This window comes from Panthera tigris, chromosome D2, assembly GCF_018350195.1.
Source record: "Panthera tigris isolate Pti1 chromosome D2, P.tigris_Pti1_mat1.1, whole genome shotgun sequence".
Lineage (NCBI taxonomy): Eukaryota > Metazoa > Chordata > Mammalia > Carnivora > Felidae > Panthera > Panthera tigris.
Window position 1 is genome coordinate 29,400,868 of NC_056670.1, and position 19,125 is coordinate 29,419,992.

The following is a 19,125-nucleotide window of genomic DNA, read 5'->3' on the forward strand; positions in this document are numbered from 1 at the left end:
GTTGCTGCAACTGTGGGAGATGCTCCTGGCATCTAGAAGTGGGTGGAGACCGAGGATGCGACTAAACATGCTACAGTGCACAAGACAGCCCCACACAACAAAGAATTATGTGGCTATGGTGACCAACCATCTTGGTTTGCCTTTGACTTTCTCAGTTATCACGTTGAAAATCCTATGTCCCAGGAAACCCCTGAGTTTTGGTCATCCTGGGGTGGTTGGTCACCCTATCATCATGCCACAAATGTCAAAAATGCTGAAGCTAAGAAACCCTGCTTTGGAAGGAGGATCCATTAACTTTACTTTTTTCTCACCAACTCCCTTCCCTTCAACTTGACATTTAGTTTTGGTATTCTTTTCTATGGAAACAATTCTTAATGAAAGTCACCAGTGGTCCCCTTCTCATCACGAAATTCAATGGCCGTTTTGTCTCCTCCCTCAACCTTTTGATCTCATTCAAACATTTTGACACTGTTGCTTTACTATTCACTTTGGAGCATTTTATTCTCCTACTTTTGGTTCTCTCCCTCCTACCCCCATTATGGGGCCTTCTCTCTTTTGTGGGTCCCTATTTCTATTATCTCTCTCTTTTTTATGGGATTAGTGGCTTTTATTTATTTATTTATTTATTTATTTAGAGAGAGCGCACATATGAGGGGGGTAGAGGGCCTGAGGGAGAGAGAGAATCTTAAGCAGGCTCCATGCTCAGTGTGGAGCCTCATGTGGAGCTCCATCCCTTGACCCTGGGATCATGACCTGAGCTGAAATCAAGAGTGGGACACTCAACTGACTGAGCCACCCAGGTGCCCCTATTGTCTCTTAACTGTAGATAGTCCTGTAGTTAAGTGTTCCTTGGCTCTCTTCCTTACTCTCCCACTGAAGAATTTACTCCACTCCATAGTTTCAGATCTCATCTGTATTAGTTGATTCCCAAATCTCTTTCCTGAGTCCTAGTCTTTCATGTCCAAGTAACTGAGGGATTCCCTTGGGTGTTCAGCAGAATCTAAAACTCTAATGTGAGTAATAGCAAGTTAAGGACATTTATGTAATACGTTAGCAAGGAGGAAGGACAATATGGTCTAGCTTCCATTTCCAGTCGGTCTTCCACTTGGGTCTGATATAACCCTTCAGCTCTATCCAACCAGGATAATTTTCATGCTTTTATATACCTTGTGCTTTCCTCCTTCCATGGTTTTGTTCCGTGGCTTTATGCTTGTGAAGAACATTTCTGCACTTTCCTTCCTTCCTAATCATTCCAATCAGGAAAATGTGGAATGATGAAAATACTGGATTAGGAGTCAGAAGACCTATTTCTGTCACTCTACTTGCTCTCTGACCTTGGGACAATTTCTTGAGCTTTCAGAAGGTTCTATATATGTTTTAAATTTTATTTATTAAAAAAATTTTTTTAATTTAAAAGATTTTTAATTTTTAAATTTAATTTTTAAATTTTTTAAACTTAATTTTGAGAGAGAGACAGAGACAGAAACAGAGCATGAGTTGGGGAGGGGCAGAGAGAGAGGGAGACACAGAATCCAAAGCAGGCTCCAGGCTTCAAGCTGTCAGCACAGAGCCCTATGCGGGGCATGAACCCGTGAACCACGAGATCATGACCTGAGCCAAAGTCAGATGCTCAACCGACTGAGCCACCCAGGCACCCCGAAGGTTTTCTGTGTTATAAAGAAGAATCCCATCCCCGCCTGCCTCAGATAGCTAATGTGAAAAAAAAAAAATGCTTTGAAAGATGAGAATTACCATATAAGCATTGTCCAACCTGTACTCTGATAGCACTTTGTGCCTTTAATCTGGGGACTTACTATCTCTTACATGTAAAGCAGTGACAAAGTCTACAAACTTCTTAAAAAGTAGGGACCCTAATGTAAAACTTTTCTTCTATGCTCTCTATCATTGTACATATCATGTTAACAGATTCTGAGGAAAAAGTGATGAAAAAAATAGCAATTCCATGTACTATTCAGTTTTTATTCTTGATTCACTAATTTCAAATATTTAAAAAAATTTTTTTTAATGTTTTGTTTATTTCTGAGAGAGATAGAGTATGAGTGGGGGAGGGGCAGAGAGAGAGGGAGACACAGAATCTGAAGCAGGCTCCGGGCTCTGAGCTGTCAACACAAGAGGCCAATATGGGGCTTGAACCCACGAGCTGTGAGATCATGACCTGAGCCGAAGTCAGATGCTCAGCTGACTGAGTGACCCGCAGACGCCCCCCCGCAAACATTTTTTACTACAAATTTGTCACCTTTCCTTTTTTTTTTTTTTTTTTTTAAACCTCCAATTTAGGTGATGTCTTTCCAGTGCAAATGAATCCAATAGCTCAATCTCAGTTTATACCTTTGGCTGAAGTTCTTTGCTGTGCTATATCTGATATGAATGTTGCTCAGATTGTGGTGACACAGGAATCACTATTGGAGCATTTGATGAAACATTACCCAGGTAGGACAGCAAGTTTTCTCTATTAGTTCATTGTATGTGTTTGCTTTCTATTTATAAGTCATTTTTTTTTAAAGAGGGATTTCAGCAACTTAAAAAAAATTTTTTTAATGTGTATTTATTTACTTATTTATTTGAGAGAGAGCGCGAGCTGGGGAGGGGCAGAGAGAGGGAGACAGAGAATCCCAAGCAGGCTCTGTGCTGTCAGTGCAAAACCCGACATGGGACTCAAACCCATGAACCATAAGATCAAGACCTGAGCTGAAGTCAGACACTCAACCAACTGAGCCTCCCAGGCGCCCCTATTTATAAATCATCTTAAACATGTAAATAAACTGGGCGATATCTACTTTTTTTTTCTATTGTAGACCCTTGTATTAGAGCCCTGCTAGGAAAAGGCCTGCATCAACAAATTTAATAAGGGTATTTCTTTTACTTTCCAAAGGAACTTTTTCAAAAATTATGCTTATGGGTTTTAAAAAAATTTTTTTTTAATGTTTATTTATTTTTGAGACAGAGAGAGACAGAGCATGAACAGGGGAGAGTCAGAGAGAGAGGGAGACACAGAATCTGAAGCAGGCTCCAGGCTCTGAGCTGTCAGCACAGAGCCCGACATGGGGCTCGAACTCACGGACCGTGAGATCAAGACCTGAGCCGAAGTCGGCCGCTTAACCGACTGAGCCACCCAGGCGCCCCTCAAAAATTATGCTTATGACAACAAATCAGATTGTAGAAAGGAGTACAGAGCAAAACAAGGGAAAGTTCATCTTCTCCCTCCCCCCCCGCCAGTCACATCCTTCCATTGCCACCTCCCAAAGGCAACAGCTTCTATTCTCTTTTCCTGTGTATACTTTCATAAATTGTATTTGAGCATATGTGTTCTATTTTTATAACATAGATTGGATCATTTTTTAAAATGCTTATTTATTTTTGAAGGACAGAGAGACAGAGCATGAGCCAGGGAGGGGCAGAGAGAGAGGGAGACACAGAAGTCTGAAGCAGGCTCCAGGCCCCGAGCTGTCAGCACAGAGCCTGACGCAGGGCTCCAACTCACAAGCCATGAGATCATGACCTGAGCCGAAGTCGGGCGCCTAACTGACTGAGCCACCTAGGAACCCCAAATTAGATCTTTACATTCTCTCTGCCCCTTGCCTAGGTTAAAAACATATTTTAGAAATCTTTCTGTATTATTATATATTGATCTATCTCATTCTTACACAGCTGCCATGATATCCCAGTGCATGAATGTAGAAGAGTATTTTTTGATTAATTAATAATATTATATTATCTTTAAAATAATTTTAAGGATTTTATTTTTAAGTAATCTGCACCCAACATGCAGTCAGGCACCCCTGCAGAAGAGTATTTAAAAAATTTTCCCATTGTAAAATATGCTCATTGTAGAAAATCGAGAACATCTAGAGAAGTAACCACTTATGGTACCACCACTCAAGGAAATCAATGTTAATATATGATGTATTTTCTTCCAGTGTTATTCAAAAATGTTTTCACAACATAAATACAATTTTGAACGCTGCTATTTGGAAAAGGGAAAATTTTTAAGTTTATTTATTTTGAGAGAGGCAGAGACAATATGAACAGGAGAGGAGCAGAAAGAGAGGGAGAGAGAGAATCCCAAGCAGGCCTGGCACTGCCAGCTCTGGAGCCTGATGCGGGACTCGAACCCACAAACTGTGAGATAATGACCTGAGCTGAAACCAAGAGATGGACACAACTGACTGGGCCACGCAGGCACCCCAGGAATTTCTTTTAATTTAATTTAATTTAATTTAATTTAATTTAATTTAATTTAATGTTTAATTTAATGTTTAATGTTTATTTATTTATTTAAAAATTTTTTTTAATGTTTATTTATTTTTGAGACAGAGAGAGACAGAGCATGAACAGAGGAGGGGCAGAGAGAGAGGGAGACACAGAATCGGAAGCACGTTCCAGGCTCTGAACTGTGAGATCATGACCTGAGTCGACGTCAGATGAGTAACTGACTGAGCCACCCAGGTGCCCGCCCCCCCCCCCTTACCCCCAGGGATTTCTTTTAAAAAGATTTGTTACCTTCCTAGTTTGAAAAACTATCATAATATTGATGTTAGATAGTTTGCCCTCCCCCTGACACAAGCTGGTTTTCATTTTGTCTTTAGATTATTAAGATTTAAGCTAGGAGACTGTGATTATTCTCAAAAACTCTTCAAGAATGCTTTCTTGAAGTGAACATTTAAATTTGTGATGGGTGGGGCACCTGGGTGGCTCAGTCATTTGAGGGCCAGACTTTGGCTCGGGTCACCATCTCACGGTTCATGAGTTCGAGGCCCACATCGGGCTCTCTGCTGTCAGTGCAGAGCTGGCTTCGGATCCTCTGTCTTGCTCTGCCCGTCCCCCACTTACGCTCTCTCAAAAATAAACATTTAAAAAAATAAAATAAATTTATGATGGGGTTATATAGCTTAGTGTTTGTATTTGAGTGGACTCATTTTTTTTCTCTACTCAAACATTAACTTAGCCCTATGTCTTTGTGTGGGCCAAAATATATTCCTATTTTTCAATTAAGTTATGATTATTATTAATGCCTCGTTGGCATTTTAATCACATATATTAATTGTGTTACAGTCAGCTCTGGGTTCATCAGGCAAATGTGTGGTCATTTCTGACTTAACTGACTTCAGGCATTGAAATGTTTTTCATTCAAAATCTATCAGTGTAATAAAATGCTTGTTTGTTTCAGGCATCGCAGTTCCACCTCAAGATATTCTCTATACCACTCTGGGAACTCTGATTAAAGAAAGGAAAATTTATCACACTGGAGAAGGATACTTCATAGTCACTCCTCAGACTTACTTCATTACGAATATAACGCCCCATGAAAATAAGAGAGACCTATCGGATGAAAGCTGCCAGATGCCAACTTGCGTTACTTATCTGGTGAGCGTGGAGAGCTGTGCAGAGTTGGCCCAAGAAAAGGCTGCCCCCATTTCTCACTGTCAGTCTTGCCGGTGTTTCCCTGATCTGTGCACTCAGGATGTACAGGAAACACCAGCTGCTGCAGAAGTGACTAGAAAAAGCCAGAAAGGTCTGCGGGAATCCAAATCTTTGGGACAGAATCAAGCAGTTTCCCTGTCTGAGGGGAATCACGTCTGTGAAAGCACCAAACCTTTACCATACACAAAAGACAGAGAAAAAGGCAGGAAGTTTGGCTTTAGCCTCTTTTGGCGTAGTATATCCAGAAAGGAGAAGTCCAGAATAGAGCACAGTAGTTTCTCTGCCCAGTTTCCACCAGAAGAATGGCCTGTTCGAGATGAAGATAACTTGGACAATATCCCTCGAGACATTGAACATGAGATCATCAAACGAATTAATCCCATTCTGACTGTTGACAATTTAATCAAACATACCGTCCTAATGCAAAAATACGAAGAACAGAAAAAATACAATAGCCAGGGCACTTCCACTGATCTGCTCACAGTCAGGCATAAATATCCCTCAAAAGAGGGAGTTAAGAAAAGACGGGGCCGGTCTGCAAGGCCTCGAAGGCGGGGCCATTCTCATAGGGAAAGACACAAAGCCAGGAGTCAGGGAAGTGAGCCTCCTCCAGGAAGCCTTAGACTGGAGAAACATCCCAAGTCCCCTGCTGCACAGCCCACCTCCAGAATTCAAAGCCCAAATGAAGCACTAGTTCAGAAACCACTTGATGAGAATCCATCAATGCCAGGTTCCCATTTGCTTTACAAGAAGCGAATTAGTAATCCTTTCCAGGGTTTGTCTTACCGAGGGAACCCAACAACCAAAGGGCACGACATTCAGACCAGTGATCTGAAATCGGGTCAGATTGGACCAAAGGGAAAGCCTTTCCAGAGGTCAAGGTCTTTGGATTCCTCAAGAATCTTTGAGAGTAAAGGCAAACAGCCACGTGCTGAACAGTATGAAGATAAACTGACAGCAGAATCCATTTCTATGAATAACTCTACCGTCAAGCCTATCAGTGATGACTTTAGAGATCCCCTCTTAAATCACTCTCAAGGTAGTGTTTTGCAAAATGGTAGTAAATGTTTTTCCTTTAAGGAAAGCCTGAGGAGACACGATGTGTATGGTGGAAAAAATGAGGTAATCCCTGAAGTCTTGAGGAAAAGTTATTCTCACTTTGACGCATTAGGGGACGCAAAAGAATCACAGTATGTGCTGCCATCACAAGGTTCCTCCTCTCTAGGCCATGCTTCCTCTGCGTGTAGACTAGTTGATAAAACAATACACCAGTTCCAAAATCTTGGTATTTTGGATTACCCAGTTAGTATGAACTGTTTGAGACAACCCGAGAGACAAGAGGGAGACTCAGAAGAAACACGAGTAAGAAAGGCATTTGCCCAGGAAACAAAGACTGTGAGTCCAGAAAACGAAGGGCTTTCTGAGGATAACCAGGCCTTGTATCAGAAGGAAGTGGAAGATGATGATGGAGCCTGTAGTTCATTATATCTAGATGAGGAGGACTTTTCTGAGAATGATGACTTATGTCAAATGCTGCCTGGCCGCATTCAGTATTCCTTTACAGGGGGAAGCAAGTGGAATCATTTAGGAAAACAAAAGGGGACTGAAAGATTTCTGACTGAGTACAACCGCAGAATACACAGGTCTGAGCCTCAGGTGCTTAAAGGAAATGAGTGTTACAAACCCCCTGGGTTGTTCACTAACCCAGGTGAAAGCCAAACCCCTAAACTCTCTGCTGAAAGCTGTGGCCTCAATTCAGGGACTCGGTCCACTTTTAACTATGAAGACGGACCCAGTGTTGCTACATGTGTGCAAGCCTCAGCAGATACTGATGGAAGTGTATTTGATTACTATAGCACAAGGAAAGCCACTTCTGAGACCGAAACCCTACAAGACTTGGTTGGTGACATAGGAAAGAAACCAGCTAGCTGGAGTCAGGGTGCTCAGAATCAGGAAGTGAGAAAACAGTTCATGCAAAAGTTAGAACTTTTCAGCCCTTCACATATGCCAGTGTTGGCTCAGGATGTCCAACAGGAACACAGTCATCTGGAAGGAACAGAAAATCACAGCATGGCGGGAGACAGTGGAATAGATTCTCCACGGTAAGTGTATGTAAAAATGTTTGATTAGCCACTATTCCTCAGGAATTATTACACTCGAGGGAGTACTGAATGACCCAGTAGGAGACTCCCCTGAATACACTTTTTATAGTGATAGAATTCTGCCAGCCTTTACTGAATGAATTGTATAAAGTTAAAATGAAATCTCTTACATAATAGGATAGAGTTCATTTTGAATGTGAACCAAAATTTGTTCCACTACTACTAAATCTTGAATTATTTCTAAATATAGGAAGGAACTGCTATAAATGAAGCACTTCCTGAACTGAGGGCTAGAAGTTTTCACTTATATTTCTGGTTCTACGCAGTTCAGAAAGAGATGCAGCTATTTTCCACCAATCTTTTCCATGTTTGTTTAAATTTTTTTTTTTACATTTATTTATTTTTGAGAGACAGAGAAAGAGCACAAGTGGGAGAGGGGCAGAGAGAGGAGGAGACACAAAATCCAAAGCGGGCTCCAGGCTGCAAGGTGTCAGCACAGAGCCCAACATGGGGCTCAAACTCACAAACCGTGAGATCATGACGTAAGCCAAAGTCGGAGGCTTAACCGACTGGGCCACTAGGGCGCCCCTCCATGTTTATTTGTTTAAATTAAACATTGTACATGTTATGAAAGTAATATGCACATAATAGAACATTTGAGAAGTACTGAAAAGCATTTTAAAAAACACCTATAATCACCCTACCATTTAGATGTGTTTAAAAAATCCTTTTAGGGGCGCCTGGCTGGCTCAGTCGGTTGAGCGGCCGACTTCGGCTCAGGTCACGATCTCGCGGTCCGTGAGTTCGAGCCCCACGTCCGGCTCTGTGCTGACGGCTCAGAGCCTGGAGCCTGTTTCAGATTCTGTGTCTCCCTCTCTCTGACCCTCCCCCGTTCATGCTCTGTCTCTCTCTGTCTCAAAATGAACGTTAAAAAAAAAAAAAAATTAAAAAAAAATAAATAAAAAATAAAAAATCCTTTTATATTTGGTATATTTATAACACTTCAGTCTGAACATATTGATCTATGTATTTTGTCTAAATGTTTTCCCTATACTGTCATTACTGTTTTGCATAGTGTTTTTTTTCAGGGTACAGTGTGAACATTCCCCTGAGGTTATTTAATAGTTTTCAAAAAGGTCATCTTAAAATTTGGCATATATCTTTACCAGTTTTTTATTATACAAAATTATTATATACTTCCTTTTGAAAAAGTAATACAGAAATGTAAAAGGTGAAACTGACAGTCTGCATTCCCCAACCTTTTCCATTGCCTTTCCGTTGAGGTGACCCAAACATTGTTGACAGTGTGGTTTATATTCTTTCGGACTTTTTTCTGTGCATTTAGAAATATAATTATTTTTTTAAAAAAGAAGAAATATAATTATTTTTTTAAAAAAGAAGAAATATAATTATTTTTTTTTTTTATTATAAATTTTTTTTTTTTTTCAACATTTATTTTTTATTTTTGGGACAGAGAGAGACAGAGCATGAACGGGGGAGGCACAGAGAGAGAGGGAGACACAGAATCGGAAACAGGCTCCAGGCTCTGAGCCATCAGCCCAGAGCCCGACGCGGGGCTCGAACTCACGGACCGTGAGATCATGACCTGGCTGAAGTCGGACGCTTAACCGACTGCGCCACCCAGGCGCCCCATAATTATTTTTTAACAACAGATCATACAGAGCTGTGACTTTCTTTTTTCACTTAACGTATCATGCATATCCTGCAATCAATACATACGGATCCAACTCATTCGTTTTAATGGCTGCTTAGTATTCTGTTATGTGGACTCTAGTATTTATATAACTATTATTTTCCCTCCTTTGACATTTAGATTCCCATTTTTTGCTGTAATAAATCAATCTTCAGTGGATTGTTTTCACATATAAATGTTTACAGACATTTCTGACTCTACCTTAGGCTAAATTCCTGGAGGTCTGCAGTTTAAAAATATATCTTTACTTCTTATTGGGAAACAGATCTTTTCTGCTTGAAAGAATTGTTTAATTCATATCAAGTCTTTTTTTTTCTGGTTTTGTTTTGTTTTTGTTTTTTGAGAGAGAGAGCACAAGCAGGGGAGGGGCAGAAAGAGAGGAAGAGACAGAGAATCCCAAGCAGGTTCCGCACTGCCAGTGCAACCCCAGTGGAGGGCTCGAACCCACGAACTGTGAGATCACAACCCAAGTCAAAACCAAGAGTTAGAGGCTTAACCGACTGAGCCATCCAGGTGCTCTTCATATCAAGTCTTGAAAGTATCAACACATATTGTCTCCAAAGTAAACAATGGTAGTGTAAACCAACAAGCTATGGGTCCCCTTTCACTTTGGCAAAAGCAGAAACAGAAGGCTGACCAGAACCTCATAAAACAAGGACCCTTGCCTATAGTCCTTGGGCATTTACTTTCAAATGTCCCCTCTCTGTAAAGAGAGCTTTTCTACTATTCTTCCTTTCTAATCTTATATTCTAATAAACCTTTGCCTGCTGCTAAAAAAAAAAAAAAAGCAGAAACAAAAACAAAATCAAACTCAAAACAGGTAAGGGCAATTGCTCCTTGACTTGCATGTCAAGGACATGCAAGAATTTATTTGTCAAGGATATGAATGAGAATTTAAATTTGTGAAATCCTGAGAAATTTGATTTCTTTTTTTTTTTTAATTTTTTTAATGTTTATTTATTTTTGAGAGAGTGAGAGAGACAGAGCATGAGTGGGGGAGGGGCAGAGAGAGAGGGAGACACAGAATCCAAGGCAGGCTCCAGGCTCTGAGCTGTCAGTACAGAGCCTGACGCGGGCCTCGAACTCACAGACTGTGAGATCATGACCTGAGCTGAAGTCGGACGCTTAACCGACTGAGCCACCCAGGCGCCCTGAGAAATTTGATTTCTTAAAAAATTGTGTATAATATGGTTCTCTTAAAAGACTTACAAGTATAATCAAGAAAAGGAAGGGAAGATAGCATTTGAATATCAACTCTGTGCCATAATTGTTACGAATTAGAGGGACAGAGAAGACCCACAAGATGTTGCTACCCGTAGGAAATTTGCACTTTAGTTGAGTAGACCAACAAAACATAAGTAGCCGAATTGAACTCAAGAACAAAGTGGAGGGTGCCTGACTGGCTCAGGTGAAACCCACATTGGGGGTAGAGTTTACTTTAAAAAAAAAAAAATGAAGTGGAAACTCTCTGTAATTGCTGAAGAGATGTGGAATTAAGAGTAATGAAATGTTTGGGGGGACATTTATTGGAGGATACATTTTTGAGGCATCTCTCTTTTTTTTTTTAAAGTATGGTGATATTAGTTTTATTATTATTTTTTTAAGTTTATTTATTTATTTTGAGAGACAGAGAGCTAGAGCAGGACAGGGGCAGAGACAGAGGGAGAGAGGAGAAAAAGAATCCCAAGTAGACTCTGCACTGTCAGCACAGAGCCTGATGTGGAGCTCCGTCTCAGGAACCATGAGATCATGACCTGAGCCAAAACCAAGAGTCCTACACTTAACCAACTGAGCCACCAAGAGCCCCAAGGCATATCTTACTGTAATGAGCAAGTGATGGAGAGGATGCAAGGTGAGAAAAGGGGAATGTCAAAAGCAAAATGCCCAAATAGTAATGTGACTTGGCTGAAGCAAGGCAGATGTGTTAGATAGGGGACTAACCTAGCCTACAGCTCCTTAGAAAGGAATCTTGTCAATATGAAAAATGCTATGGTCAGCTTTTCTCTTTCATATGACGTCTCAAAAAAGAAATTACTCAAGAAGGTATGGGTTACTACACTTGTAGAGAAGAGTTTTTTAGGGAACTTGTTATTTCTTTTTCTTTCTTTTTTGTTAAATTTGTGTATTTATTTAAGTAATCGCTACGCCCAGCGTGGGGCTTGAACTCACAAGCCCAAGATCAAGAGTGACACGCTCTTCTGACTGAGCCAGCCAGCCACCAAGGAACTTACTGTTTCTGACTAGAATATACTTGATATTGGATCTGAGAAGATATTCAAAAAATATGAACTTCTTGGAAAGCAGCTGCCAAATAATTGAGGTGCTATTGTGAAGCCTTTAAAATATAAGGAGCACTTTAGGGGCACCTGGGTGGCTCAGTCAGTTAAGCATCTGACCTTGGCTCAGGTCACGATCCCACAGTTGGTGGGTTCAAGCCTGGCATTGGGCTCTGTGCTGACAGCTCAGAGCCTGGAACGTGCTTCAGATTCTGTGTCTCCCTTTCTCTCTGCCCTACCCTGCTCATGCTCTTTCTCTGTCTCTCTCTCAAAAATAAATAAACATTAAAAAATAAAATATAAGGAGCACTTTAGATTTTTAAAGGTTAACTTCTAAGCGCGCTTTAGTGTTAGAAAATGTTATATTGCTTCAAAGTAACAGATGAAGGTATGATGCCTTGATTAGAAGCCCAGGCCCCTTTGGAAGGTAATAATTCTGTTATTTTTAATATCTTTAGGACACAGAGTCTGGCATCTAATAATTCAGTCATTTTGGATGGACTAAAAAGAAGACAGAATTTTCTGCAGAACATTGAAGGCACAAAGAGCGGTCAAACACTCACATCCAATTCCTTACTACAACTAACTCCAGTCATAAATGTTTAATTCTTATTTTTCTTTTGGAAACTCTTTGGTAAAAAGGTACAGCATTAATATAGAATATTTTAATCAACCGAATATGTAAGAATTCTCTAAAGCCAAGTATGAGATTCTGTTAATCTCATTACATATTTTGTTCTAGTTGCTGTTTTTTCCCCTTTTTTTGACCTTTTAAAGCTTTTTTAAAAGATTATTTTACTATGAACTTATTGGGAATATACAGATTATTTTGCAGTTAAACCATAAAATACATGGTCCTTTTCCAATTAAATGTGATTAACTCAAATTTTCAGACATTCATTAATTTCCCAATGACATAGGATGTTAATTTACTATACTCAGTAGTGAATTTCTCTACCTACACTAATCCACTCTTATGTTAAGTGGATTTCACCAGATTTCAACACAAAACTCCCGAAAATAGTGTATTAAGGTTGCATAGATACTTTGTTTGCAACTAAAGTCTTTTATCATTATCAAAGTTTATATAGATGTATTGGGTACTTTGCAACAAGAATTTTTTCTCTCTAGTCATTGCTGCCAAAGATCTTTTCTGCAACCACCTTGAACGTGAACAGATGGCCCCACATCATACTGACTGGCAATGTCCAAAATACGTGTGGCAGCAACTGGGTCTACTGTTTTTCTGGTTCCTCCTTTCAAGGCACTCTCTGTAGCATGGCAGTGAGAAATCAGGATGTTCTCAGAGGGCAGAGATAGAAAGGAAGCAGAATGGTTGCAGAATGGCTCGTGAGTGCAAGGAGGTTCTGAATTAGAGATTTAGAGAAAAGATGGAAGATGGATGATAGTTCATTTACATCTGGTCTATTTCCACTAAGACTTAGACAGCTTTGCCAGAATTTTTTCTGGCTGGCCTTTTCAGGCAGGTAGTGGAATGGTCCGTTCTCTCAGGTTTGGGGAATATGGAGCAGTCAGGACTGGTTTCAGCATATTGGATAGATGCTAATGCTGACTTATGGTTCAGGGGATGTTTCTTCTGAGAGGTTTCTAAGGGTTGCCAAGGCCTTAGATCTCAAGCATGACTGAATGATTGGAGGGTGCCTCTTTCCAACTCTCACCAGTGAAGACAAGATAACAGTGAAGGCAAGATGAAGCTTGGCACCATAGAGAGCTGTCTCCAGGCTCTGGGGGAGTACAGAGAAGGAGAGGTCACATATGCCCATGTACAAAAGTAGCGGTTGGCCCACTCAATTCTGACTATTGGCTTGTAGTGGCTCTGAGCAACCTATTATGGCATTTCCAAGAAGATCAGCTGTGGTCACAAGGACATTTGAAACCCTGGGCAAAGTAGCAGGAAGGGTAATTTGTATAGAAAGGCCTTGTGTGGGAGGCATTGTTTTAGGGGGTGTGACAGCTTGGAATCATCGTCAGTGAATGAAAGTTAGAATAAAGATTTCAGCTCAGATAAAGAACTTCCCACTAGTCAAAACTACCCATAGATGAAATAGACATTTTATAAATGAAAGCATTTCCCATTATTTAGGGTATTCAAGCAGAGACTTGGTGATCCTTTGATTGGTATATACTTAGCATAACAGGATAGCTGAACTAGATGATTTTTTAAATTAAAATTTTTGTGTTTATTTTTGTAAGAGAGAGAGACTGAGCGTGAGCAGGGGAGAGGCAGAGAGAGAGGAAGACACAGAATCTGAAGCAGGCTCCAGGCTCTGAACTGTTAGCACAGAGCCTGATGTGGGGCTTGAACTCACGGACCGTGAGATCATGACCTGAGTCAAAGTTGGACGCTTAACCGACTGAGCCACCCAGATGTCCCAAAAATTCCTCTTGACTGTAAGGTTTTGTTCTTATAAGATTCAGTGAGGGTTATAGGTCAAATATGCCTCAAGGGCGGGGGGAAAAAGATGAAGTGAGGATCCTACAAAACACTGAACTCCTGCAAGATTCCAGAGTTCTTCCACTTCTCCATTTCTGTACTATCCTTGTTACTCCTTGGAAAAGGGAGCAGCAACAACTCATTCTATCTTTGATTTTGGACCTGGACAAGTTTCTTAACAGAATGAGGAATCCAAAGTCTTTTGTGGCTCTAGTCACATGTAGGGACCAATGAAATCCGTCTAATTTTGCCACTGGATGCATTATGACACTCTCTAGATGTATTAAATGAAACCTATTGTGAGACCAATAAAACTTTTCTTCTAAAAGTTGTGTTTCTTCTAAAACACAACATATGACAACAGATATTAAAGATGGGTATGCGTGTTGTTTGGGAGGTTATTCTCTAAATAGGTGGCTTGCATTTTCCCCCCCAATATTGTGTGTGATGACATTAGTTCTTGATTTCTCCTCCGCATGACGGTTCCCTTGAGGTAGCATGATGACCTGAGTTTAGGATTCAGACAAATCTGTTGTTGTTGTCATTGTTGTTGTTTTAATGTTTATTTTTGAGGGAGAGAGACAGAGCATGAACAGGGGAGGGAAAGAGAGAGAGGGAGACACAGAGTCTGAAGCAGGCTCCAGGCTCTGGGCTGTCAGCACAGAGCCCGATGAGGGGCTCAAACTCGTGGACCATGAGATCATGACCTGAGCCAAAGTCAGATGCTTAACCGACTGAGCCACCCAGGTGCCCCTGTTTTGTCTTTTTTTTTTTTTCCTTTTAATGTTTGAGAAAGAGAGAAACAGAGACAGAGACAGAGTGCACGTTGGGAGTGGGGGGAGGGAAGGAAACACAGAATCTGAAGCAGGCTCCAGGGTCCGAGCTGTCAGCACAAAGCACAGAACCCGTTGTGGGACTCAAAACTCAGGAACCATGAGATCATGACCTGAGCCAAAGTCTGATGCGCACCCAACTGAGCCATGCAGGCACCCCAGATTCAGACAAATTTGAATCCCAGTTACAATCCTTGGGAGCTGTGTGATGGAGAGAGATTCCAAACTTCTCTGATTCAGTTTTCTCATCTGTAATGATATCTACCTTTCAGAACTGTTGTAAGATCTAAGGCTCATCTATTCAAAGTGCCCAATGCAGGAGGCACCTGATATTGTTATAAATATATGTATGCATATTTTTATATATTTATATATTCACAAAACTGGTCTGAATACATGGCCTTCTATATAGGTCTCCTGTTTTTTCTAGGTTGTCCTGAATTCCTCCATTTAGAGATTCAATCCTTTAAGATTTTTTTTGTAGTAAAGTATTTTTTATTCTTTTTTAAAAAAATGTTTATTTTGAGAGAGAGGGAGGGAGAGGCAGAGAGGAGAGAGAGGATCTCAAGCAGGCTCTATGCTGCTGTCAGCAAAGAGCCCGACATGGGGCTCGATCCTATGAACTGAGACCTAATGACCTAAGCCGTTAAATCAAGAGTCAGACACTTAACTGACTGAGCCACGCAGATGCCCCTAAATTAAGATTATAAGAAATTTCATCCCAATCCAAATCTGGATTTGCCTGGGGAGTTATTATGCCTTGGCTAATAGGAAATATTATGCCTGATGCTATAATAGGAATAAAATATGCAAATCATGGGGTTAATTTAGACATTTCATACAAGATCATCCTCTCTCATCTGGGATCTCAGACCCCTAGGAATCCTCAGAGAGTAGCTGGGTTCTGCAAGCTATTTTCAATATTTCAAAGATTCTAATAGAAATTGTATATTTCCTTTGCTTAACTCCTTACTAATTAAAACATCAAGTTTCTTTGGCAGTGGCTGAAATTACACCAGCTCCGTAATAGAACACCATCACATGCTGGTGTGACATTGCTAAGCTGCATTTGTATCTTATTTATAGATTAGAATGATCATGAGTCTATTACTAAATGCAATTTAGCAGACAGAGGTTTCAAAATGTCAGATATGTCAGGAAAAACAATGGAGAGAACAAGAACAGTAGTAGTGTTGAAAACTGGGAACGACTACATTTTGAGAATCCCTCCTACAGCTGAGAAGGCTTTGGGGGAATGCGGGAGAAAGACTACTGCCAAAATGGAGTGGGGAAGAGAGACACGGGAGTCATGAAGCAAGAATGGGGGGGTGGGTATCAAAAACTCATGCCTACTTTGCTGGCCTCTACAGACCTGTCTTCCTTTTAAACCTTAGATGCAAGCAGCTTCCATTAGTAGTAGCAGCTTCCATTTTTTGGGTAATAGTGCCCTCTCTGGGTAGCTGATGTCACTACTCTTCCACCATTTGATTCAAAGCATTTACAAAGTAATTGGCTAAAAAACCAGTAAGACCTCTCTCTAAAAGTTAAAAAGATCTCCCCCCCCCACCCACCCCCAGGGGTGCATGGCTGGTTCAGTTGGTGGAGCGTGGGACTCTTTTAATCTTTTAATCTTGGGGTTGTGAGTTCAAGCCCCACATTAGGTGCAGAGATTACTTAAAAATAAAATCTTAAAAAAAATTCCACCTTTGAATTAGGAGCTACATACATTAAGTGTACATGTGCTAAATGTGTTCAAAGCTGTGTCTTCCTCGAGGCTGTTAAAACCTTGACCTAAAGGTAGAAATGTAAGCAGCTCTGTATATCATCTTCTCTACAGTACTGTTTCATCAGCTGATCCTCCCAATTTCCCTGCACTACCAGCAGGGAAGGCATATTTGTCCCCACATTACTAACAAAAAGACCAGATTTTATTTATTTAAAAAAATTTTTTTTAACATTTATTTATTTTTGAGAGACAGAGTATGAGCAGGGGAGGGGCAGAGAGAGAGGGAGACACAGAATTCGAAGCAGGCTCCGGGCTCCGAGCTGTCAGCCCAGAGCCCGACGTGGGGCTCGAACCCGCAGACTGCGAGATCATGACCTGAGCCGAAGTCGGACACTTAACCGACTGAGCCACCCAGGCGCCCCGCAAAAGACCAGATTTTAGAGTTGAGTTTGGCAAGGTCATGTGGCTAGCAATGGAGGAAACATGTCCTGTTCCCTCTTTTATTTTCTCCTTACTTCTTTATACTCTAAACATTCATTCTATGCAAGTGTCTCTTCATCAATTTATAACTGCTCCTTAAACTATTTCCATGTCCTAACATTTAAGCATGGTAGTTCAGTTCCTTTTGTCACATAAAACTGAAATGCAGATGCAAAATGACTTTTTAACTTTCTATTTTTTAACTATGGAGTAAAAAAACCAAAAAGCAAAAAAAAACCCCTAGCCCTGTAGGCTTGAGAATGACCAGAGAGAGGCAAGTGTAAGTCCTCTTTCTATCTTCCAAGATCAGACAAGATTGGGCATGTTCAGGGTAGTATGGTCGTAGACCTCTTATTTTTATATTTAAGGTCATAGAGTTTAAGGAGCTGAAGCCAAAGGCAAGATAAATCTTTACAGAATCGAGAAACAGATGAGGTATTCTCTTAAATTTTAAGAAATTATATCAGTGATTTTGGTAAGATATTTTGGAAAATAAACATATTCTAATATTATATTTTGAATTACTTGTACATTTAAATTATGCTACTCCTTCATGTCCTCTCCAATAGATTTTATTATCAGATACAAATCTCTTGAGAGTTATAGTGGGAACAAATATGAAAGAAAAAAAAGAATTCTCCATCCCTTCATTACCATTCCCAAGTTTTCTAGTTGAGGTCCCTGGAGAACATATAGTTACCCAAATTTGGTAGTATCTAATTTTTTTCCAGCTAAGCCACAGCTTGGGAAGTTACTTATGACTTGGTTTAAGACACCAGACAGAGATTTGATTCAAGGAGTTTGGGGCTTAGAAAGGCGAGGGTTGTAGAATGTCCTAAATCACAGAAGGTCATTCTGAAAAACACTAATATGCTTGTTAGTCTCTGGCATAAGGAGAGTTGAACAGTCTAGTCCTTTTTATTTCCATACCTGCTGTAAGACCTCTGATAGAAAAATGAATGCCAAAAATAGAATCTAGAGGAGCTAAAAACTTTACCTCATCTATATTTGGTCTTTAACCACAACATACTAACATCTGTTCCTATTATTTTCCCAATGTTACACGTGTGAAGTTGCCACATCCCATGTTCCTATGCACCTCAGGCTCTGTTGTAGGGCTACAAAGACCTTACAATGGTAGAATTGGGGTGGGTGTACGAGAATGGTAGAAAAGGATTTACATCTAGAGATGCACAGCGATTCTCATACTCGAGAGAGATGCATTTTTTCCACTATCTTTTGCGGACACTCTTTGTTCACAGTATGGAACCCATAAGGTGACTTTTAGATACACAGTCCTTTGACTTCAGGCCAATCCACAATAGCGCAGAAGGCCTGTAGCAATCATTTGTGGTTTCAGCTATTCTGGACCGATAGTTTGGGGCAACTCCATGATGTATATAGCAATACGTAATGTTGCCAAGACACAAGCCTGATGCCGAGGTAACAAGGCTGGTGTCTTAGAAATTGTCAAGTGGTTGTGAAGTGCCCCTGCACCTACGATCTCAGTTTGGGTTCTCATTCTCCACTCAAGGGCAGCTGAGGTGAAGAGATCATGAAGAGATAAAGAAATGGCTTTGAAAAAGAACGCTAACCAGCCGGCACCAGTGGCGGAAGAAAAGAAGTATGCTAAGGAATCAACCTTTTGTGTTGTCGAAAGGTTTCCAGTTTTGTACGAGGTTGTAATTTAGGGGCGGTTAATCTCCAATAAAATAAAATCCTTTTATTCACTGCAACTACGTCATCTGTCGAAGACATTTAGGCTTGTTTTTCTACGTTTCTCCCGAGTTTTCCTAGTTATTATTTCATGGGAGCATCTTCCCCCAAACGCTTTGCGAAACAAAGTCTTTATGTTGGTGTGGCAAGAGAGCACTGATCTCAGATTCAGAAGCGTTCTCTCTAGTCCTGACTATGCCACGAACTGCTTTTGTGTCTTCAGACCCGTAAATCCCTTTCTCGGGGTTTAGTTTCCCCTCAGTCACTGGGGAGTGTGGAAAGAACCTAAAATGAACCAAGGACCTATTTCCTGACTAAAACTTAAGACTTGAGAAACGACTGTCCAGCCCTGACCCTCACTTCAAGCCCCCCTAGCCCACT

At 40.6% G+C, this 19,125-nt stretch overlaps 1 protein-coding gene across 3 annotated transcripts in view; it reads left to right on the forward strand.

The window, feature by feature from the left end:
- STOX1 (storkhead box 1) overlaps positions 1-18,713 on the forward strand; it is a 58,253-nt gene extending 39,540 nt beyond the window's left edge. Inside the window, exons 2-5 of one of the 3 annotated variants that reach the window (XM_042960854.1) lie at positions 2,299-2,451; positions 5,189-7,544; positions 11,993-12,176; positions 18,563-18,713. In XM_042960854.1, the coding sequence (XP_042816788.1) occupies positions 2,299-2,451; positions 5,189-7,544; positions 11,993-12,140 (2,657 nt within the window). In that variant the 3' untranslated portion in view covers positions 12,141-12,176; positions 18,563-18,713. Of the gene's footprint in view, positions 1-2,298; positions 2,452-5,188; positions 7,545-11,992; positions 12,177-18,562 lie in introns of those variants that run through there. The other 2 variants (XM_042960855.1, XM_042960856.1) reach the window with 2 other exon arrangements.
- The last annotated feature ends 412 nt before the right edge of the window (positions 18,714-19,125 follow it).